This window comes from Ochotona curzoniae, unplaced genomic scaffold (genome assembly GCF_017591425.1).
Source record: "Ochotona curzoniae isolate NIBS_2020 unplaced genomic scaffold, NIBS_Ocur_1.0 contig_3498, whole genome shotgun sequence".
NCBI classification, from domain to species: domain Eukaryota; kingdom Metazoa; phylum Chordata; class Mammalia; order Lagomorpha; family Ochotonidae; genus Ochotona; species Ochotona curzoniae.
The window spans coordinates 17,191,648-17,216,754 of record NW_024465885.1 but is presented as its reverse complement, the minus strand read 5'-3'; the positions used below and the strand labels follow the sequence as shown (position 1 = coordinate 17,216,754).

The following is a 25,107-nucleotide window of genomic DNA, read 5'->3' as shown; positions in this document are numbered from 1 at the left end:
GCCTAGGTTTGCTACAGTAATTTCTCTAGAATAATACAGAAAAAATGGTGTGCAGGGGGTTACTTTTGATGACTGTGCAGAGATAATCAAGTTCACAGAGACTGAGAGAATGATTAGAAGTGTAAAAAGGATCACCTAAATAAAAGCAAGTAATAGAAAAACATATTATTTAATGATGATCCAGTTTTTGTTTGGGTTGATGAAAAAATTTTGGAAAAAGACTGGTGCAACAGTATAAGCAATGCCACTGAATCTATCACTTAAAGGCCACATTGAATATTATATACTTTGTCACAGTAGAAAAACTAATATTAATATGATGAATCATATACAAACTATAAACATATATGTGGTTCTAATAAAAAACAAAATCAAAACACTTTTAATAGCTATGTGAGCCCCGAAATGCCAGCACCAGTGCACCCCAAGGAAGCAGCAGGACCTCCAAGGCGATATGCCCAACCCAAAGACGCTAATACCACGGATCAGTATGTCTCAAATTTCTAAAGCTTGACTACGAGTTTAAGAAGATAACAAAACTAAGCAGTTTTCCATTTCAGAATAAATCGTTTTCCTTTATAAACACAGAAAATCCTTGGAACACTTAGAATAAATCTAAGGTTTATAAACCAGGCTTATTATTTCGTTCACAAGATTTTTCAGTTTATATCTTTCCTTTGTGTAAATGCATTTTTCTTCCCAGACAGAAATTTCCAGATGTCTCCGAATACTATTTAAATGAAGTGTTAATAGCTTTGTCTTGTTTTTATCACACGTGGAGATCTTCAATGCTTATAACTGCTTAAACAGCCAATTGGAAATACATAACAATAAACCTAAGGACCATAGGTCTCACATACTTTCACTCTGGAAAGAAGCCAAGGATTACTGGGCTAACTAAAGTACCTCATGGATCAGAAAATCTGACTGCTGAGGTTAAACTAAGCCAGTGTTATTAAATGCGAGCTCAGGCTTCACACCTACCCTCTCTACCACCCATAATGACACCGCCACTGTCCTACCTTCACAAGCCTTTGATGTGGGATTGAATCTGTAGCCTTCAGAGCATTCACATTCAAAGTCTCCAGGGGTGTTCTTGCACACAGCAGTGCCACAAATGTCTGGCTTCAAAGAGCATTCATCCACATCTATAAGTAAAATCAATATATTTAAAAAAAAATTCCCATTCCAAAGAATCCTTGATTTCTGCTTCTTGGATCCAGTTTAACATATATGAGACAACAGAATGGCTTTGGAACAACAAAATGGTAAATCTGTCATCATATTTTAATTCAATAATTATGATTTGTCTGTACAATTTCAGCGATATTTACCATGTTCCTTGATAGAGAGGTGAAATTAAGTTAGTTTGTTATCTACCAGGCTATAGTAGGAAAATAAATTTTATTACTAAATGTACTCCTAAATATGCATTCCTGAAATACGCTCTTCAAAATAGATTCACTCAATATTATCATAAACTTAAAAAAAAATGAATGAGGTTATGTTTTAACTATTTTTTAGAAATAGACAGATACCTAATTTTTACATCATTATTGTTGCCTAAAATATCAAGTATAGGCTCAAATTTTTCATGGCATTGAGTAATCTCACAATATTTGCTAAGCTGTAATTAAACTAATCTAAGCTTCAGTAATTTCAAAAGCATTTATTACATAACAGAGTAACAGAAAAACCATGCAGCCAGTTGTTTGAGGCAAACAAGACAAGTGACAGAAACAGATCAAAATGATATTCTTGTTACTGATCTCTCATCTCCACTTTGTGGACAAAGATAAATCCAGATGAAAGAAATGTATTTGGATTATAAAAAAGTTGATAATTTGTTCCTCTCAGACTAATTGGCAAAATGTATGACATAAGTCGAAAAACTGAGGCAAAAACAATCTCTCTTATGGTAAGGGGATTTTTCTGCATGTCAAATGTATCAACCCCGAATTAACTTAAAATATTTCATTATCTTGAAGTTATGGAATCGATACGTTCAAAATAAAGCCATAACTGGAGTTGTTTGAGTGCAGACTTACCTGGGGTGTGCATCCAAGTTCCCTCATTTCCTGACTCTACAGTGACACCTAATGTCTGACGACAAGTTTTAGTTTTCATTTTTAGAAAATTTTGGGTAACTTGATCCTAAACTTATCCACATTTTGGCAAAGATTCCGTTGGGATCATCATATTCTAACAGTTCTGTACTCTATCACTTAAGTATGACAGATAAAAGGATATACAAATGAAAAATATGATTTCTGCTCACCAGGGACTTTATTCATGAGATGCTTGTGTAATCCTTTGTATACGTTTGTTTGATAATTCAGAGGGGAAGGGCTAACTACACTAGAGAACAGTCATGAGCTTTTCAGAAGCTCAGGCTATTTGAGTATTTAAATATAGAAGTGTGAGTGGGTAGATGCAGCACAGTAGCCTACAGCTAAAGTCCTTTCCGTGTTCACGCCAGGATCCCATATGGGTGCTGGTTCATGTCCTGGCAATTCTGCTTCCCATCCAGCTCCCTGCCTGTGGCCTGGGAAAGCAGTGGAGGATGGCTCAAAGCCTTGGGACCCTGCACCCGTGTGGGAGACCTAGAGGAGGCTCATGGCTTCTGGCTTTGGGCGCAGCACAGCTCCGGCCGTTGCGGCCATTTGGGGAGTGAATCAGTGGATGCAAAATCTTCCTCTCTGTCTCTCCTCCTCCCTGTATATCTGATTTTTCAATAAAGATAAATAAATCTTAAAAGAAGTGTGAGTGAGTAATATTCGTTTATGGATTGTACATAGTATTTTAGACTTTTGATGGTCTTTTTTAGTTGGTATTTCAAATAATAATGTCATTAGAATACCAAACTCAAGCATACCTTCAAACAAACACATAACAAATATGTATTGACAAAAATTGGATAATGGTTTAAAAGAAACTGCTAGTTGATTCAGTATGCTTTAGAGTCATTAAACTGTCCTTAAAATACAGTAACCTATCCTACGCTACAAACTGCAGTACAGAAAGGGACTATTCCCAAATATGAACCCAATTTGGAGATATAGCAGAACAGACTTAAAGGGTTAAAAAAATTACACTTTATGTACTTGTTTGATTTTTTTTTTTAACCCAACAACTAAACAAAAAGAAGAGTGTGTGGGAAAAAAAAAAAAAAACTTCTATTAACTATTTCCATTTTCTCAAGGCAATATTTCAATTCTCAGCTATGAAATTTCATTTTTAATTTTTAATTACCCATATACCTAACAGTAAAATCTGAAGATAGAGCAGTCAAATAGAAAAAAAACTACACAGAGAGAAAAAGGTAAAAATAGAGTGATAAAATGAAAATGTTAAACTGACAAGAATTATTTTAATCCTAACAAGAAGGAAGAGTTACGATCAAGGATAGTTTAAAATGTATAAAGGGCAAGAAAACCGGGTTGTCTTCATTTTACCCAAAACCACAACAGGAAATGGGAATGCAACAGAAGGGTTTATTTTGGAATTCAGAAAGGTATTTCTGAGAAGCAAAGCTCAAACATGAGCTGGTTACCAAAAGAGTGGCAGATTTCTTTAAATAAATGTTCATCATATTAAAGGAAATGGTAACATAATGTCTGAAAACAAAGGATAAACAATGACTTTGCGAAATTGGAAGCATGCAAAGACTTGCACTAAAATCTCACTTTATAATGGAATTCACCGTGGAAATATGCACACATGCTCCGCACACAGACAAGAAAAAGTAGCTGCCAAATACTCCTATCTCCAGTCAACTAAGCAGACACACCAAGGTATCGCAAAGCTTTAAGGTGGATAAAAATATTTGTCTGCTATAAGCACTTTGTTTCTCCAAGAACTTCCTGGGGAACATCCTCTGCCTGAATTTTATTCTCAAACACTAAAAACATTCTTACTTCACCTTCTTTCTCTTACCTTTACAGTCTTTCCCATTTGAATGCATAACAAAACCACTTTTACAGGAACACTGGTAACTTCCAGGAGTGTTATCACAAATCTGGCTGCAATCTCCATTTATGTTTGAGGGATCTTTGCATTCATTTATATCTAAAACGGGGAAAATAAAATTATTATTATTATTAGCTAAAAGAGTTGATCATTTTATTTTTACATTTCACACTACCAATGAAAACTGCATTTTTTTAAAAAATCTTACTTCTTCCCTCCAAAGCCTATCTCTGATAGGAATAGGGAGCACCAAGTCTTGTTGCTGTAAGCAAGCATCTGGAGTCATGATACCCTGATCTCTTGGTGAAGCAGAACACATGATACAGAGCTGCCACAAAGAGGTCCTCCCCTTCAGGCTTATCTGTTTGGCTGAAATGAGTTGGCATCATCCGAGATGGGCAAGAGATCTGACTATTGGGGCACTCATTTCATTGTCTTGTGACCTCTCATCGGTGGTTCCAGGAGCAAGTCCCACTAGCAACATCTCAGGAAGAAGGCCCATCAGTGGTGCCGTAAGAGGGCCTCCCATGTGGGGTGCTGGCATTGTTTAAGAAAGAGCTAGGAGACTGGGGGAAGCTGAGATTGTCACCCTTGCAGGAGGAAGAGCAGAGAATGGAGTAGGAGGTATGTCTGCTGGTTGGAAGGTAGTCGCTTTAGGTCAACCTGCCTCTGAGGCTGTCTTCCATCTGTTTCTTTCACATTGTCATTGTGCCTCTTACCACTACCACAGCAATTTGTCTTTCTCACAGATGGTGAGTAATGGGTGAGATATATATTGCAGTAATCACAATCACACTTGAGCACATTGTTCTGAAGGCCACTGGCCACACCGTTCAAATAAATGGTTTTTAATGTAATCTATCCTTCAGTGAACTTTTCCAGTTCAGATGAGCCAGGTGGGTTTATATGCATACCTGATTCACACTTCTCTCCTTGCCAGCCTGGTTTGCAAATGCATGTGAATGTAGCTTGTCCATCTTTGCAGCTAAGGTATCCCTCTTCACTGCATGGCAGAGGGTTGCATTGGTCTGGAATCGCTGAAGGAAACAGACGGCTATTAATTTCTATATCAATTCACAATGAAATAAAATGATGTGACTTTTAATAGAAATTCTCTTCACAAAGCCTAGTGTCAAAGAAGAAAAATTACAACTTCTTCCTCCAAATAGTTCTTTTTCATAAAAAAAATGTCAGGCAAAACTTTTTTTGTAAAAGCACACTGCTTCTATACTGCAAATATGCAAACATTTTAAAACTGGAATTTAGACACCTTTTTGATTCCTAAACAATCCAATTAGGCAGCAAAAAAACCCAATACTATTCTCACAATTAGTAGAAAAGAGACTAGAATTTCTTTTTTGACCTAAAATAGAATCACAGAAATCACATTTGTCTTCTTGCCTTAAATAATTAAAACTCAAAATATACTAAATAATGGTTTTAAAATATCGAATAAGTTGCAGAATAAAATTATTCTTGAGAGAAAAGAAATAAACAAGGTAAGCTGTAAATGTGCACCCTCTTATTGCCTGGAAACAGTTTCCATGCAACGGTATAAGGAACTCAAATAGAGCTGAATGGTCGTCCAGGCTTAAAAATGTGAATGTTGGAAAGACCAAACTAGAATTATTCAGTCAGAATATTGTAAATGAAAGGAGAAATGAGAGAAAAAAGACTAAAAAAAAGAGCGAGCGATAGAAACTCCTGTGATCTATAGAAAAATCTTTGAGGGCCCTTGATTGGATAGTGTTCCGCATAGAACAACTTCAAAAACTCCCAAAAGGTAAAACAGCTCATTTCAGACAAGCAAGATCAAGAAGATTTCTCAAAGGCCCTTAGGTAGAATACCCCAAAATATATAGCTTTCTTACTGGGGCAAAATTCATTTTAGATCAATGGTTTACCCTATTATATTCTAAGATAACTTTAATTCAGGCTTGAAAATATTTGTTTCAATTTATTCTGAGTAATTTAGCTGAGTATCCGAAAAAATGCAAACACTGGAAGAATACAACAAAATCTATAGCCCAGGAAAATAAAATTTCTGCTTATTTCCCTTTTCTTACAATGACAGTACTTTGTGGTCTGTTGTTCAATTTATAAAAAATGTTCTTTCATAGATATTTGATAAGATTTCTACTTAGTTAATGCAAAAGGGATATCTAATACCATTACTTCATCTTAACTTAAAGTATCACAATCTTTTTCTGCTATTACTGAAAGGTAGTATTGTTTGTTTTTTTCAGTACATAGTTAAAAGTAAAGTAGTATATTATTACTTGAATGTAGATTATCAAAATATTAAAATGCATATTGTCGATTCTAGGAAAAAGTACAAACGAACTTTAAGAGGTATAAATAGTAAGCCAATAATGTAATAAAATGAAACCAACTCTGTCCCCTAAAAATGGGACTTGCTTAGCTCGTATTAATACTGGGAAAAAGGGAAAAGCAAGGAGCAAAGAGATGAATAAATTTAAACTGTGTCACATCCATATTTGCATTAGATAAATTATCTATAGTGAAACTCTACAATTATAACATAAGAACTCTCAAATTGGATTAAATAGCAACACTCAATAGGAACCTACAAGTGCATATGTTAAGGTAATGGATAGAAAAACAAATCATGAAAATATCTATCAAGAGAGCTAAGATGACTATTAACATAAAATAAAGCAGATTTTAGAAGAAATATTATTACCATGGAAAGCATGAACCTCAACTTCAGTGCCCTGTTTATTTTCATAAAGTTCAACACCTGTTTGTTTCTTTACGTATTTTTGGCTTCTTTCCCTTTACCAGACACTGAAATAATCCCTTCATTTCTGCACATTGCTGCTTCTCAAGGCTTCTTAATCTACTGCTCCCAACATATTCCCCTTGGTTTAAGGAGCCAGAAGGAATTTCTGTTGTTTTACAAACAAGTTACATATCCTAGCTAACACATGAGCAATTCCATAATTTTTAAAAAGGTCTCTTGGGATGGCCATTTACCTTAGTACTTAAGACACCTGTGACCCCCCCCATCAGACTACTTGGGCTTGATATTCAAGTTTGCTCCAGATTCCAGAATTTAGTTAAATATAGACATTTGCAGGACTGGCTAAAACATTGGTTTCATGCTACTGACCTGGTCGACCCTGAGAGCATTGCTGGCTCGTGGGTTTGGCTCCGGCCCAACGCAAGATTTCATTGGGGAATGAAATCTTGATAAAGAGCTCTCTTTATATTTTTACCTTCCTGTTTTTCTAGTTACCAAATAAACACATTTTCTGATAAGTAATCAAGTGTTTGAAAATTGATAATAAAATGGATATTAGTAAAATTACAGAAAATAGACAAACAGGAAATTGATATCAAAACTATTACTTTCCTGTCTTTTGGCCAATTAAAAGAGAAAAAACTAGTATAAATATGTTCAAGCTAACGGTTTTACTTACAGATAATTACAATCATTTGGGGAAAATGTAGATAAATGAATATTTGGATGATGCCAGTGTTCCAGAATATTCATTAAATAATTACCCCAATTTATACATTTTAGTTTTATGTTTTTCTCTGACCCTCAGCTAGAAAACAGGTAAATTGTAGAAAAATAGTCTACCAGAACCATCATTAGGCTCTCTGTGAACTTGAGAATAAGAAAGCTAATTTGATTCACATGACTGTTTCCTCACTTACGCTACTGATGCCAAAATTAGAAGAATACTTTTCTATTATCTGATTGTAGTCCATGATTATGCAACAAGTCTAAATAAAGCTGTTGGTAATAAAAATCCTGTGGTCAGTGACTAAAATCAATGAAACAATGACCCTGTTGACTTTAAAATCCATTAAATGAAAAATCCACTTTGAGTAAAAGAGTAGCATTTACAACTGAAAAAACCTTATTTCAAATGCAGTTTGGAAATCCCTCCTTACTGGACACACCTCCATGCGCTCATTTGTTGATTTGTATTCATTAGTTTATGTTGACATGAGCGGACTTTACTGCACAGCTCGTTATGTTTTGTCTTTAACTTCAGTGCTAGAAGTTACTTACCACTGACACAGCTCCTGAGGTCAGGGTAAGCATTAGTTGACTGGCGGGCAGCAACAAATAATTTGGTACGGAAAATGCCAAGACAAGCTGTAAATAAGAACAAATGCAATCTTTTTAGAGAACACGCTTATGTGATTTGAAGTCATTGTAGAAATGATGTCAAGAGGTAGCATGCTGATGCTCCAGGATGTTTACAACAAGATTCACAAGTAAAAAGGTCAATGTGTTATGGAGTGCAGCCAGTGATTGCTCCTTCACCCCTCCTTGTATACTCTTCCCCCCAGGTCCTAATTTGGATGTTGGATGCAGATGAGTCCAATTAGTCTTCTTAGCTATAAGCCCAGTTCCTGTTCCTGCCCATCCCAATGAGCGCCAATTAACTCCATAACTCACAACACTTAGGTATTTGCTCCTGCCCACCTGTGACTCAGCTAACAACTGAGAGGAGAGGGCATTGCATTGTTGTGTAACCACTCCCCTCACAAGCCCCTTTAAAAGGCCTGTGAAGAGGGGGTGGGAGGGGTCAGCTGTTCCAGTTACTCTGGCACCTTGACTCTTGTCTGATACAGGACAGGTAATCCCCCTGAGCATGGTCCCTGTATACTGCTTTGATTGGACTTTTGATCTGTTATTTTAGTATGTTCTGTTATCACCAAGCTTGGTTAATAAAAACTCCTTAATAAAACCTTAGACATGTCTAATGTTATCTTGCCCGCACACCATAACAAATGCTAACAGTTTTTGAAAAGTTTGTAAAACTACAAGCAGGTTTTTGTTTTTGTTTTTTTTTTTCTTTCTTTCAGCTGAAGAAGAAATTTAAAGCTAGAAGTGGGGCAGAACTTAGATTAGCAGGGATATTGTAGCCATTGAAAGCTGTGTTGTGGAGCAGGGGTGTGATGCACACTTAATCCTATCAACGGAACTTGATTTAGAGAGTGTTTATAATTCAGTCATTTGAATGACCTAGTGTTTCTGGTTGCTGTAGGCCATTCCCAATTCTAACAATGCCAGCACTTAATAGAATAATGTTTGTATAATTCCTCAAAATAACAACAGATTTTCTTCATTCCTTTTGTTCTGCACAACCATCCTGTGAAATTAGATACAGCAACCTGAAGAATACTGTTAGCAAACAGAGATAAAACACTTGGAGGCTTTAAAACACATAGGTGTCAGTTAGTGCCACAAGCAGATTTTTAATAGGAATAAAAGATTCTCACATTGTTTTACTTTAAAAGTAGTACTTTGTCTTTCACTTACTAACAATCCCCCAAATGAAAATGAATATCTTAAAAAAATCATTCCACATTGCTCATGACTTGTGGACCTATTACTTAGAAACCATTTGGGTGGACTATTTGTCTCTGCTGCATGCACAGCCATTAAAAAGGAGGGGAGATGTGGGAAGTAGGGTGCTGAAGCCGCTCCCCAGAATAGGAAAGGCCCTGGCAGGATGGCGGCTGGCCCAGGGACAGGAGGCGAGGTTGGTTTCGCCAGCAGGTAAAGAAGTCGTCACAGGGATAGGCTGATGCCCTTGCTGCCATTATGTCATTGCTACTGGCCTATCAGGTAGTGCCAATGGACCCATGGGGAGAAGTGATTGGTAGAGAACAGTATAAAAGCAACCGGTAAAAGCTAAGGAGGGGGATGAGAAGGAGGAAGATGGGGAGAAGAATAGGAAAAGCAGCAGAGAAGGGTACAAAAGTAATAAGGTCTACAAGAGAAGAACGGGGAGAAAAGCAGCAGAGAAAAGCTAAGACCTTCGGAGAAAAAAAGCAGCGGAGAAAAGAGTATAGAAGCAGCCGTTTTTGGCAGTGTGGGGTCTGGTTGCGGTTCTGGCTTTTCCTCAAGAGTGTGCCTCGTAGATGGTGTTGCTGCTCGTTGGCGACAGGGACGGAAGATCTACCTCCAAAAAGGCTTGTCTCTCGCATGTCTGATAGCACACACACTTTGACATCTTTCTGGCCATATGGCCCATGCTGCTTCAGGGCCTCTCCACGTACCTTTATTTCTTTTAGAAGTCTGTGGTGGTTTATTTTTTTGTAAAGTCAGACACACAGAAAGGAAGAGAGACAGAGGAAAATCTTCCGTCCAATGATTCACTCCCCAAGTGGCTGCAACAGCAAGAGCTGAGCCAATTCCATGCCAGAAGCTTCTTCCAGGTCTCCCACGCGGGTACAGGGTCCCAAGGCTTTGTGCTGTCCTCAACTGCTTTCCCAGGCCACAAGAAGGAGCTGGCTGGGAAGCAGGGCTGCCAGGACATGAACGGGCGCCCATATGGAATTCTGGCGTGAGCAGGGGAAGGACTTTAGCTGCTAGGCTAGTGTGCCAGGCCCCGGAGGCACTTCTTTCAAGGCAGTTTCCAAGCAGGAGAAAGCAGAAGCTGCTAGGCCAGGTTAGAGGTACTGATCTGCTTCCACAATATTCTATTGACCAAAGAGGTCCCAGTGTACTCTCAGATTCAAGGGGGTGGGCAAGAAAGGAGATAGATTCTACCTTTTGATTTATACCTTAGACTGATGTTACTGAATTCCTTAAAAAGAAGACGAAAATACAGGATTATTCTGTTTATTCCCCAATTTAAGACCATGAAATGTCTTTTCATTATTTCAGTTCATCTTCTATGTCTTTGGGTTTTAACTTTTTCATCCATAGATGCGTTGTTTTTTTAATTTTTATTTGTATCTTGCATTTTGAATTTTATGCTACAATTCCATGGAGTCTGAGATCCCCACTCACTCCCCAAACCCCCACACCTCCAACTGATTTTCACCACATTGTTACAATAGTATAGTCATCAGATGGAGGATCTTCTCTCTGTCTCCCCACCTCTCTGTATCTCTGACATTGCAATAAAAATAAACCATTTTTAAAAATTCAGGGTACTTTATAAATTTAATGCTGTCATAAATGGCCCAGACCATTTATTTTTCTGTTTGGCTATCACTTGCATAAAGAGAAAACTGTGAATGTTTATATGGTAAATGTAGGGTTATCTGAATCTCTTATTTGTTCTAGCCTTTTATCTACTGTCAGTACTTTTAGTGGTGTATTATATCAATTGCAAATTATGATATCTACATATATATCTTGCCACCTTGTTTGGCTTCTTTTTACTCCTCTCTTTCCTCTCTCTTCCTTAAATTTCCTAAGACCTTTTTTTTTTTTTCTTTATCATGTCAAGCTTCTGCCTGCAATGCCAGTATCTCATATGAACACAGGTTTGAACTCTTGCTGCTCTACTATTTAAGATTTACTTTATTTTTATTAGAAAGGAAGAATAACAGAGAGAAGCAGAAACAAAGAAAGATGGTCTGTTGGCTCACTCCCCAAATGACCACAACAGCCAGAGCTGTGCTGATCCGAAGCCAGGACTCCAGAGCCTCTTCCAGGTCTCCCACACGGGTGCAGGGTCCCAAGGCTTTGGACCATCTTCCACTGCCTTCTCAGGCCACAAACAGGGAGAAGCTGGGACACAAACTGGTGCCCATTTAGGATCTTAAAACATGCAAGGCAAGCGTTTAACCACTAGGCCATTGTGCCAGGTCCTCCTAAAACAATTTTATGAGAGAAATTAAAGCATTAAATTTGCATGAATTATTTGTAAAATGTGATAGTTCTGGATATGGGGGAAAACAGGGAGAACTTAGACAATGGTTTTACTTTGCTTAGCATTTACTGTATAACCATGATTGCTGTGAAACTGTAGATGTTAGATATTGTTCTAGGAACATTCTCATTTTGTTTACAAATACATATTTCACATAGCTGTTTTATGATTATTTTTGAAAGACTTATTTGTCTGAAATACATAGTGACATACAGAGAGAGATACTGTCCATGTACTAGTCACTGACCCTGAGGCTTCAACAGCAAGGGCTGAGCCACACTGAAGCCAGGAGCCAAAACACTCCAATCCAGGTTTCCCATGTGGGTGTCAAACACTTAAGCCGTGCTCTGCTCCTTCCCAACCACATTAGCAGAGATCTGCACTCTGATATGGAATATGGTTGTCCCAAGCCATAGGCTAACCTGCTCTGCCACAACACATGCCCCATAATTATCTTTTAAAATGTTTATGTGTTGGGCCTGACACAGTAGTCTAGCAGCTAGAGTCCTTGCTGGCACTTGCCCAGAATTCCATATGGGCACCAGTTCTAATTCCAGAGATTCTGCTTCCCATCCAGCTCCCTGTTTGTGGCCTGGGAAAGCAATTAGTGGATGACCCGTCTGCGTTGGAGCCCCAGAAGCTCTGGGCTCCTGAATTCAGATCGGCACAACTCCGGCCATTGCAGCCACTTGGGAAGTTAATGAACAGACAGAAGATCTTCCTCTCTGTCTTTCCTCCTCCTCTGTATATCTAACTTTCCAATAAAAAAATAAAATAAAATAAATCTTTCAAATTTACATGAGTTTACAATATACTATCATCACAAGCTGTTTTGCTATTGCAAATCCTCTCTCGCCTTTTGTTTTTCTTTTTGTTTCCTTGACTACCCTCACCAGAAATCAGTCTAGCTTAGGAACTTGGTATTTTTTAAGCCTCTCTTTTGTCCTTGCATTTAACTTATTTTTGTCTGTATTATTGTTGTTTATTTTTATTGAGTGCTTGCTCTACTGGGATGTTTGTTTTCTTATTTGAGAGCTTAGGTCATTGTTCAAATTCTCCAATTGGTCCTCTTACTGCTGCCTCAGCACTCTATTTCAATTTTCCCCCCACACAAGTCAAGCAAGCCTTTGCTCTATGCTAGGTTTCTCGCACTTCTTATTGTGAACTGACAGAAAGGACTTATGAAACCTGGAAGTCTTCAGCCCAAAACTTGTCCAAACAAACATGGGCTATAGTAGCCCAATTTCTTGAGTAACATTATTTCATTACTATTAGCTCTGAGGATAAGCTATGTTAATTTCTTAAAACTATTAATAATATTACCAGGAACAAATTTATACGTTTGTTTTTTTTCTTCTAATCACTGCTCTTGGCCTGTAAAATATTCACAACAAAAGACAGAAAAGTTTAATTTAAGCAGGGCATTTTTTTTCTCATTTCTAATGAAATGTAAAACATTGTTATAAACAAGAGATAAAAATATACAGTTGAAATCAAACTAACCATAATTACAAGTATATCTGTTTCATAGGATCTGTCCATTAAATCATAATACATGTGTGGTTGGCACGGTGGCACAGTTGGTAAGCAGTAGCTCAGGAGGGTTAATTTGCAAGTCCTGGCTGTTCCACTTTCAATCGAGCTGCCTGATAATGCGCCTGAAGAGGCAGCATATGATAGCTCATATACCTGAGTCCTGTCCAGCCACGGGAAGAGCCAGAGGGAGATCCAGGCATTATTGCCCTTTGGGAAGTAAATCAATGGATGGAAAATCTTTCTTGAATGCTGCCTTTCAAGTAAATTAACAAATTTATTTAAAAAAACTTTACAGTTGCACTTGAGTACACTAGAAAAGAAATATATTTTCATACATATACTTACTTGACATTCCAAGATGTCAGAAGTTAGAAAATATTGTTTTAGTGTGCAATTAAACTGAAAAGTTAACTAATTTGTTTAACAAGAAACAGCTAAGAAAATGTAGGTTTGTGAGTACAGCCCAAATCTTGTATTTCTGTGACTTTTTCTTCCCATCTCTTTCTTCTCTCCTCTCCCTCTCCCCTTCCTTTCCTCTCTCTCTTTTCTTTTTTCTCTTTGCAATTTGAAAAGGCATTCTTTGATTTGTATATCTAGAACAAGGACAGAAACAAAAGAGAATTCAAGAAAGAAAAATGAATAAAGCTAACATGATATATTTTACTAAGAGCGTTTAGCATATTGCCTTATTTTATTTACTGCTATGAATTTCTTCATCAAGTTATTTTCTTTTTCATTTGAAAGTCAGAGTTACAGCCAGAAAGAGTAAAACAGAGATACTTTCCATCCACTGGTTCACTCCCAAGATGGCCACAATGGCCAGGGCTGTGCCAGGCTGAGGCCAGGAATTTGCAGTTTCTTCTGGCTTCATCATGCAGGTGGCAGGAACACAAGCACTTGGGTCACCTTCTGCTTTTTTCCCCAGGCCATTAGCAGGGAGCTTGATCAGAAGTACAGCAGCTAAGACATGAAGTACAGCAGCTAGGACAGCATTACAGCTGGTGGTTTTCCCCACCATGCTACAACACTGGCCTCTTCGAACATAATTTCTATCCACATGGCAAATGAGAAAGCTATGGTTTATGGAGGTTGAATGATTTTAAGATCTTGCAGAGGTCTAAAGAGATATATCTAGATGTATTTCTAGATTACAGGGCATACTACAATATTATACTATAATTATACTTGAGCTCTCTGGCCCAGACTGTTCCACAAACATAAAACCATAATCGGGCCCAGTGCAATGGTTCAGTTGGTTAATTCTCTATTTCTAAGTAATGGGATCCCATATGAGCACAAGTTCTTGTCCCAGCTGCTTCACTTCTTTTCCAGCACCCACCTTAGAACCTGGAAAAGTGGCAAAGGATGGCTCAAAGCAATGGGAACCTGCAACTGCATTAGGACACCAAGAAGAAGCTCCTGGCTCCTGGCTTCAGATTGGCTCTGCTCTGGACAATGTGGCCATGTGGGAAGTGAACTAGCGGATGGAAGATCTTTCTCTCTGTATCTGATTTCCTCTGTAAATAGGCATTTCAAATATAAATTTAAAAACATTTTTAAGAAGAATGAACAACTTTAAGTTGGATTTCAAGATCTTTAAAAGACACAAGCTCTCTCTCCTGTGCTTTTTATAGCTGCTTTTTGTGTTTGTAAGGCCCAGCTTGAGCTGTTGTAGCCATCTGGAGAGTGAACCTCTGGACAGATCTTTCACTCACTCTCTCTCTTCCTCTTCTCTCTCCATAATGTTGCCAACAATTACATAAATAATTCCTTAAAAACAATGTTACATAAAATTTTATTAGCTATTCTAAACTGCAGAGTTGTTCATGCAAAGCAGACTCATTTCTGTATATTTTTCAAAGATTTACTTTCGATTTCAAGTAGACTATGATAAGAAGGGGATGGAAAGAGGCGTAAATGAGGAATACTTTGACTCTGAAGGGAAGAAGGGATGCCCTTGTCTGTTCTGACCTACATAGAACCCATTGAGAGGCAGCCTCATGAGTTACAGTCCACTGAAATTGTTTGGAATTGTTAACTACTCTCTCAGGCAACAGTAAGACCAACTATCTATCTGATTTAAAAGTAAAGCAACATAGAGCCTATTGCCTTTGACACTTCATTGAAATTTTGTAATCCATTTGAGTGTAGGAACACTGTTCTTTTGAGAGAATTATATTCAGAAATAAAATAAAGATGGATTATGCAGAGTGATAGAGAGAAACTATAACAATTTCTAAAAATGTTTAATTATTTGCAATGTAATATCTAATGGTCTTGGAGCATTTTCCTTTCATGGAAAGAAAACCCATGAAATTTTATATACTTCCAATCTCTAAACACTTAAATACAACTGAGTATCAGTGACATGTCCTTATAAAATAGACACAATACTGAAGAGCATTACAAATACTTCTAAATGTATTTGAATTAAAAAACAGAATTGCTAAACAAAGAAAATCTCACTTCCAAGTACAGTAAAATTATATTGGATGGAAAATATGGGCAGAGAATTATACTTGGTGATATATAAGTTTCTGTCCACATTTTAAGATCATAGAAGTGTGGCACAGCAAGGGAAGCCTGTGGTGCCAGCATTCCACATGAGCCCCAGTCAGAGTCCCAGCTGCTGCAATTCAAATGCAGCATCCTGCTAACACACCAGGCAAAGCAGCACAAGATTGAGTTCTTAGGCCCCCTGTCACCCTTGTGGGAGACCCGGATGGAGTTTCAGGCTCCTGGATTCAGCCTGGCCCAGCCCAAAGCATTGCTGTAATTTGAGGGGTATGTGAAACAATAGATCAATCATTCTCTCTCTCTTGCTCCCTCTCCTCTCACCCACTTCTCAAATGAATAAATAAACATTTGAAACAAAAGATTATGCAGTTGTTATTCTTTAAACTTACCTAAATATTTTGGATAAAAATAATCCTAGAAGAAAGAAAGAAAACATATTTTAGCAAGCTTAAATCTCATTACAGTTAATTTCATAAAGTCTTTTTATAATAAAGATTCAACCAAATCATAGACATTGTCATTATAACAAGAAATGATGACTAAAAAAACTAAGCCATCAAAACATTTAGACTTAACGGATCAACTAAATAGGCCAACTAAATTAAGTTTTAAAATCTTCCAATTTATAAACAATTTCTATTTAAGATAAAAATGCTAACTTTTCCATAACACTTAGATCTATAAAAATTTATTTTTATATCCTAAATTCCCTATACCAGATTCAATATTGAATATCAGTGACATAATTTGAAGTGAATTAAGTTGAACATTTATTTCATAGGATCTTACATACATATAATACCTTACTTATTGGTCCTGTATTGAAAGTTTGTCTGTGAATCAGTAATTTGACTAAAAAATGTCCATTACCAAAAAGAGAAAATTTTTTTAAATTTCCCAGGATGGCCCACAAAAGCATTCTTAAGACATAAAATATACATAATGTGTAACATTAGTAGAACAAAAACAACTTATAAGAAACCAAAATCTACAAAGATAACCAAAAACATATTCAATGCTCCAAGTCAGTAAGAAGAATATTTTCATCCTACCAAGAAGTTGCCAAGAAGACAACGTGTTGTGCTCTGCAGAAGAGAATACACAAGGATAAAAAACCAACAAGTAGGGTTCGAAAGGAGATGAGTGAAACAAATATTCTAGGAAAAGTGGAGGATTTAAACCACAGGATAAAGCCTGGGAATGTAGCTAGGGTATCTACAATGTTACAAGTACACATTCAAGTATTTATGAGTGATGCAAAAATATTTTTTTTCTTGTCCATTGTTAATATGCAAAAATGCAACAACAAAATGGAGAAACATTTTGATTCAACAATTCTAAAGAATATAAAAGTTTGAACTGGTAGAGCTAAAAAAAAAAAGAATGAAAGAATACTTCTTGTGCCCCACACAAGTTAGTCTTCTCACTTTGGATAAATGTTTTAGAAAAAATTTATCTACTTTTTATCTTTTATCAATTCCCATGGTTCTGGGAGCCATGGGAAAGATAGAGCAGCATTTTGAACAAGATTCCCAATCTTCATTTTCCTTTAGCTTTCATTTCAGGAATTATCAAAAGTCCTGTTGAGACTCTTGGTTAGGCAGCCTACCTTTCCTGCTGCTACCCACATATTATGTAAGAACATCGTCCCCTCTCCTAGGAAAATTAGGGGACTAAAGAGCTGGGATTCTTCTGTACCATCTGATAGTTACCAGGGTCTTTGGATTACATTTTTCCAAGTTAACTTAGAAAATGTTACACAGTAAAGGCATAATTTGTAATATCAGAAGCTAGTGGCGTATAAAGGGAGGTCAGCAAACTTCTCAAGTGCTGATAGACTCAATGAAGGTACACTTGGTGTACACAGAAATGTAAAGAGCTCTTCCTTTGGCATCCACTGAAAACCTGCTAGTTACAAACTCGGCATTAGATGTCCCTGCTTTCTAAAGCTTGGTTAAAATTGATGTCAATGAAAAATTTAAGGGAGCATGGTGATAAAAACAGGAACAAAGACACACCATACTTGAGATGTTCTCCCTTCTAGCCCGAATGTAAGTGAATTCCAATTGGAAGACAATATTTGTAACACTATTTGTTGATAATGAAGTGTGAATGAATTATAGTTTGGTCAAAGCACATTGTGGTATCTTTCTCATGAGCCCACTTTCATTTGAAGTTACTCTTGAAATGGAAATGTTTATCTGCAGAAAGGGACATGTAAAACCATTAACTTTAAAATGGAATGCAAAAAAAAAAAAAAAACTTCAAGCTAGAAACATTCAGTCTATGATTATATGTCCAGGTATGTGAACTTGATGGTTTCTACAAATTCTTACCGTTTCAGGGTCATTTTCAAAGACCTCCCTGGCTTCTTCTTTATTGCACAATTCTTCAATGCATTCTCGTTCAAGATTACCCTTTTTGGTTTCTTCAAGCATAGAATTTGCACGACGTTTTCTAACCAGGAATTGTGAAGCATGTTGCTTTGTTAAAACTGAGGGGAAAAATAAATTTATACGAGTAGGTCTTTTTATTTATTCTTCCACCTAACATTTATTTTTATTAAACATAAATGTTAAAATATTTTTCAGCCCATGCATGAAAGTTTGCTTTACCACACTGGAAATGAAAACACAGTTAAGTAACTGTGTCAGAAGTCACCTTCATATTATCTTTAAAGCAAGAGTAAACATACTTTCATAAATTGAATGGAAAACTTCTGTCATCTCTGAAAAGAAATAAAGAACTATGGGTGTACAATAAAACAAGCTATTTTCAAGGTATCTGGCAGACTAAAACATCTGATTATGTATATGAACAAAAAAACAAGAATACTTGGAATGGTGGAGACCACGTGCAAAGCACAAAATGCAAACAGCAAAGAAAAATTGGTAACCCGCAATGCCAGCAACCATGTATGGGCCAGTTCAAGTCCTAGCTGCTCCACTTCCACTTCATCTCCCTGCTACTGCACCTGAGAAAACAAATGCTTGGTCCCCTTCACCTATGCAAGATACATGGAAGAAGCTCCTGGCTCTTGATCCAGCCAAGAAGTTTCAGCTATTTCAGCCATCTGGGGAGTGAACCAGATGAGAGATTTAAGATCTCTCTATTTCTGCCTTTCTCTAACTGCCTCCCAAATTAAATTAAAAACAAGCAAATAAAAAACAACAACAACAAAAAAAACCCTGAATTACATGGAATAAATTATATCCAGAATTTGTAAGTCATTTTTGTAAATTAAAAGCAACAAGCCAACCAAAATATCACTGTATGTAAGATTACATACAAAATTACTTAAACATTACAAATAAAATATAAAGGAAAATGGTTCATAGATCAAGAAATTCAAAATATTCTATGTATCCTTCAGGAAGGAAAAAAAAACAAACATAAGTTTAATACCTATCAATTGTGGAGTAATGTGTTGATGTTAAAAAAAGGATGGGGCTCAGCACAATAGCCTAGCGACTAAAGTCCTCGCCTTGCACACCCGAGATCCCATATGTGCCCCAGTTCAAATCCCAGTGACCACAATTCCCATCCAGCTCCCGGCCTGAGGCCTGGGAAAGAAGCTGAGGATGGCCCAAAGCTTTGGGACCCTGTATCCACGTGAAAGACCCACAAGAAACTCCTGGCTCCTGGCTTCAGGCTTCAGATTGGCTCAGTTCTGGTTGTTGTGGCAAGTTAAGGAGTGAACTAGCGAATGGAAGATCTTCCTCTCTCTCTCCTCTGTATATCTGACTTTCTAAGAAAATAATGATAATAATAAATCTTTTTAAAAAGAAGGATGACCAGGAAATGTGAGGCCTAGCAGTTAAACACAGGCTGGGGCTGTAGGGTCTATGTGCTAGGTCTGCTCCTGACTCTGACTTTTGCTAATTGCACAAACAGTTACAGCAGGTGACATGTTAAGCAGCTGTGTTCCTGCTACCCCTATGAAAGATCTGTAATGGGTTTCCAGCTCCAAGGCCGAGCTTGACGCATGCCCAGCCACTGTGGCCATTTGAGAAGTGAATCAGCCAATGGCATTTTTATCTATGTTTCAATCAGTAACTTTGAGATTTATTTTATTTTTATTGGAAAGAATGATATACAGAGGAGGAGAGACAGAGAGGAAGATGCTCCGTCTGCTGGTTCACTCCCCAAGTGCCCGCAGTGGCCAAACTTGAGTCAATCCAAAGCCAGGAGCCAGAAGTTTCTTCCAGTTTTCCCACACCAGTGCAGGGTCCTAAGGCTTTGGACTGTGCTTAACTGCTTTCCTAGGCAACAAGCAGGGAGTTGGATGGGAAGCAGGGCTGCTGGGATTAGAACCAGTGCCAACATGGGACCCACTGTGTGCAAGGCGAGGACTTTAGCCACTAGGCTACCATGCCGGGCCCTCAATAACTTTTTTTTTTTAAGTAGAAAATAGTCTTGCACTGAGAATCTTCAAAAGCTTATACTTAGATTCTTAAATGAAAAATGTAGAAAACTTTATTTGTGAAGGGTAAATCAAGGTAGAATTTGAGGTTGTACCTATAAGCTATTTTTCATTGTATTTATCACGTCTGTTTAAGGATGAAGCCACATATGTATGTATACCACTCATGGACCCTGTGAAAATACTACCGATTAACAAACGTCAGCTTTGTCAACAGCGAAAAAGACTTACACAGAAATCATCTCAGTTATTTGAAGTAATGTATGCCATATAACATAGCAAAAACTTGGGCCTGACCTACAAAGCTTTGTGTAATTCTTTCTGGGAAAAAAATCAATAAAACTTTCAATGAATTATGAATGCATTGATTCAAAACAAAAACAAGTAAAGTTCATGTACCAAAATTAATAATAACTGTCACGAACATTTATTCATTGGCATTTCCTACAGAATCGGTTTGGAACAGACAGCTTAATGTTGCTTTTTCGGAAGATCACTCTCCCTCTGGCGCCTCCATAAAGGACACAGGTCCAGTCACACTCAGGGCAGTGAACAGGGAGGCTCTCAATCACTCAAGAAGACCGAAGGTGTAGTTTTAAAAATTTTCCACGTAAATATATAAAAGGAAATTGCATAGTCCCTGTTATTTTAGATCTGATAAAACTGAAGTAGAGAAATGCAATATATGTGTTCTAAATTATAAAGTTAATAAACAACAAGACCTAGTACAAGGTCGTCAACAATGCTCAAATCTGAAAAACACCCTCTATTATCTGAGGCTTCCCAGAACACAGGAAATTTTATTGATTCTATTTTTAAGAGAAATGTAGCAAAGGAAAAATTCTTGACCTTTTAACCTAAAGGAACATTGAAGCCAATTGTAAAAATTGAATTGTTCAAACATGCTGCACCAAATTTGTTTATTTTATTTCACACACATCCAGTCCAATAATGCTTTAAACTAGCGTGATATTTAATAGTTTTCAAAGTACATGCTATTTCATTTGATCTTTGCGAAAGTAAAAAAATAAACAACAGGAAAGAGAATTATTCCCATTTTTCTATGTAAAAAACTGAAGTTGAAAGAGGTTACATGATTTGCCCAAAGCCACAGGGCTAGCAAGATATGTAAATGAAATTCAAATACAGATGCATATTGTTAACTTGAAAATTCAATTAACACATCTAACCTACTAATGTTTCTGCTTGGGAACATGGTATGCTCTAATATACCACAGTGGTTTTCCTCCTAATCACGTAGCAAACTGGGAGCTGCTGCAGCACAGCCAGCTGCAAGAGAATCCTATCCCATATTTAAAATTCAAAGTACATTTTTGAAAGTATACCCCTTGAGCCTGGCATGGTATCCTGGTGGCTAAAGTCCTCGCCTTGCAAGTGTCGGGATCCCATATGGGCACCAGTTCTAATCCCGCAGATTCTGCTTTCCATCTAGCTCCATGTTTGTGGCCTAGAAAAGCAGTCAGAGATGACCCAAAGCCTTAGAACCCTGCACTTGTGTGGGAGACCCAGAGGAGGCTCCGGGCTCCTGACTTCAGATCGGTGCAGCTCTGGCCATTGCAGCATCTTGGGGACTTAATCAATGGATGGAAGATCTTCCTCTCTGTCTCTCCTCCTTTCTGTATATCTGACTTTCCAATAAAAAATAATAAATTAAATGAATCTTTAAACAAAAGAAAGTATACACCTTTGTGCCATGGTAAAGTCAAACAACTCTAGGTCAAATCACTGTAAGTTGGGAACTGAATCTCATTCTTTCACTCTAGTGCTCTTCCATCTGTGTAAAGTTGGTACCTTGTGTCTGGGATGCCCATACCCAAAGGTTCCAAGTTTATGGATGCAGCCAACCTTAGATTGAAATATTCTTGGATGCTATTTTTCCTGAGGTTTCCTGTATAGTAAGATGTTTGCATCTGTACTGATCATGTATACATTTCTTCATTTTTCCTCTTAATGATATAGTGTAACAACTATTTACAGAGCATTTACGTTGTCACAGGTATTGGAAATTTACAGATGATTTGAAGTATATGAGATGATGTACAAGGTTATAGCAATTATTATGGCATTTTATATGAGATTCGTGATTTTGGTATCTGTGAGATATCCTGGAATGATCTCACAGAAATATTGAAAGATAACTGTTGTCTGCTAGTGACATGTTATATACTTAATTGTTTTTTCAAAAATTATGTGGTAGAGCAAGAGGTAAGTCTGACATATGAAATAAAATTTTACTATCGTTTATGAAGTTAACCATCCACATGACACAGTGTGCTTCCAAGGAATATTCCAGGTTGAATGTACTCTACAAAATAATAAGCACAGGTTAAGACTTCCTAGAAAAGTCACCAAAGACATAGGCAGTCAAGGCCAAACTAAATAAATAGAACTACATCAAACTAACAGGCTTCTGTACAGCACAGCAAACAGTCTATGGAGTGAAGAGGCAACCAACAGCATGAGAAAAAATCCTTGAATACTACACTAAAGTTAAGGAACTAATATCCAAGATGCATAAAAAGCTCCAGAAACACAACAGTAAAACAGATAAAGCAGTTAAGAAATGGGCAAAGAAAATGAGCAAGCATTGTTCGAAGGAACAAATTCAAATGGCTAATAGACATATTTAAAAAAATGTTTAAGTTCCCTAGCAATAAAGAAAATACAAAGAAAAAGCACATTGCAGTCCCACATAACTCCAGCGAGAAGTGCTAACAACTAATAGCACCCACTGGAGAGGATGCAGGCAAAAAGGAACCTTACACCACTGCTGGTGGGATTGTAGACTTCATAAGACACTATAGAAATCAACATGCAGAGTACTCAGATAACACAAATTTCATCTACTGTATGGCCCAGCTATCTCACTTCGGGGAATATATTTATAAAAAGTGATACCTACATAGGAGAAAGCAACCTGCATCCCTAGATCCACAGCAGTGCTATCCACAATAGCAAAGACACAAAGATAACTCCGCTGTCCATTGAAAGAGGACTGGGCAAAGAAACCATGGTACATCCACTCTATGGAATACTACTTAGCCATTTAAAAGAATGAAATTCTACCACTTGCGACATCATGGCACCAACTTCAGACCATTATGCTCAGTGAAATAAGTGAATCCAAACAGGACAAATATCATATATCCTCTCTGATAGAAGACAACCTTCATACAAAACAGAAAACAAAGATCTATAGGTAAACAAATATATACTTGTAATCTCATAAATGAATGGTGTAATGGAGATCAGAGTACCAGGAATCAAACAATATGCATCTTTACTCCTGAATAAAAGTATGCCTCCAATAAAACTCCATCATTGCTTAGACCTATTTGTCATAACACACACAAACAGCAGAATGCTGGTGTCAGGACTACAGCTGAAGAGCTATTTTACTGTAAGACACAGGGAAGAATGTGCAGAGAGGGGAGGCAGGCAAGGGGAAAGCCCTATACCCACAAGACTATCAAACGAAAATAAAAATTTAAAAAAATAAAAAAATTACCAGAAAACAGAATTTGAAAAGTTTATTTTGGCTTAAAAATTTTTGGAACATGATCATGTTTTTAGGGTTCATCAAAAAAGTCATGAAAAATGCATGTGATGTAGAAACTATAATGGATATCAAAATGGTTTTTATTGAATTAAACTTATCTTTTCCACTAACAATTAGCCTTTCATGTGGTTAGAAGTGCTTATACAAGGATGTCCAAAGTTCTTCTGCCAAATAAATATCCACGCTTGTTGTACTGCAGAAATGTCTAAAAAGTTCCATTATTTGTCATAATAATAAGCAGGAAACATAAGCACATAAAAGCCGTTTTACATTATCTCCTTTTAATCCTAATCACAACAGTGCTAAGTAGATCATAACTTTTCATTTTATACATGGATAGGCTGAAGCTGAGTTAATTTTTCAAGTTCACAGCTCATTTTGTATTTATTACCACGAGGTGTTTCCTTTCTTTGGATTAAGCAGTAACTCAAGAGAGTCCTTGCTAAAACCAACAATGCTGCTTGCAAACTGCTACAATCGGGCCCGGCGCGGTGGCGCAGTTGTTAAGGTCCTTGCCTTGCACGCCCGGGATCCCATATGGGCGCCGGTTCTATCCCAGCAGCCCCGCTTCCCTTCCAGCTCCCTGCCTGTGGCCTGGGAAAGCAGTTGAGGACGGCCCAAAGCTTTGGGACCCTGCACCTGCGTGGGAGACCCGGAAGAGGCTCCTGGCTTCGGATCGGCATAGCATCGGCCCGTTGTGCTCACTTGGGGAGTGAATCATCAGTCAGAAGATCTTCCTCTCTGTCTCTCCTCTCTGTATATCTGCCTTTCCAATAAAAAAATAATAAAAATAAATCTTTTAAAAAAAAAGAAAACTGCTACAATCAGGTTCAAAAGGTCAGATTATAATGTTGATGACCTATGTCTTTCTCAATAAGAATTATAATTGATATTATACTTGTTATAGGCTGTACTTTAAACATCCACCCGATGCTTACAAATCTGACTCACCCCTTTTTTCAAATAGCAACTTCAGCAGGTGGAACAATTTCACATATGGTGAAAACATGCCATTGCTCAAACGTAAAATGAAACCGCCAATTCATGGAATCACCTTCACAGCCTTTACTCATTCCCTTCATGCGGGGTTACTTTCTGAGTATAAATCTGATGATCTTGTAAACATAAATGCAGCGTCTCTTTAGTGGTTTCATAAAAGCATCTGTAATAAGAATAGTGGAGGTGGCACTGTCACTGCTCACAGGCAGATTTCTCAGCGCTCGTCCAGTAGCACCTTGGGGAAGGGCAAGGCCTTTGCTGAGGTCTCCTTTCCCACTTGTTCACTGTTCTGTTCAGGAAGGGCAGCACAGCAGGTGTGTTGGTTCCCCAAATCTGAGAGGCAGACAGGGGAGAGGGGCAGCTAGAGGTGGGTTCATGTTTTAGGACAGCTCATCTTGAGAAGTTCTTCCATTTTGACCCCTCCAAAC

General features: G+C 37.5%; 1 protein-coding gene across 1 annotated transcript in view; it reads right to left on the bottom strand.

Moving 5' to 3' along the window:
- PROS1 (protein S) overlaps window positions 1-25,107 on the bottom strand; it is a 70,124-nt gene that overhangs the window by 22,998 nt on the left and 22,019 nt on the right. The window contains exons 2-7 of the mRNA XM_040980612.1: window positions 18,014-18,171; window positions 16,067-16,091; window positions 8,015-8,101; window positions 4,884-5,006; window positions 3,937-4,068; window positions 1,023-1,148 (exon numbers count right to left, since the gene is read on the bottom strand). Coding sequence (XP_040836546.1) covers window positions 1,023-1,148; window positions 3,937-4,068; window positions 4,884-5,006; window positions 8,015-8,101; window positions 16,067-16,091; window positions 18,014-18,171 — 651 coding nt within the window. The remainder of the gene's footprint in view (window positions 1-1,022; window positions 1,149-3,936; window positions 4,069-4,883; window positions 5,007-8,014; window positions 8,102-16,066; window positions 16,092-18,013; window positions 18,172-25,107) is intronic.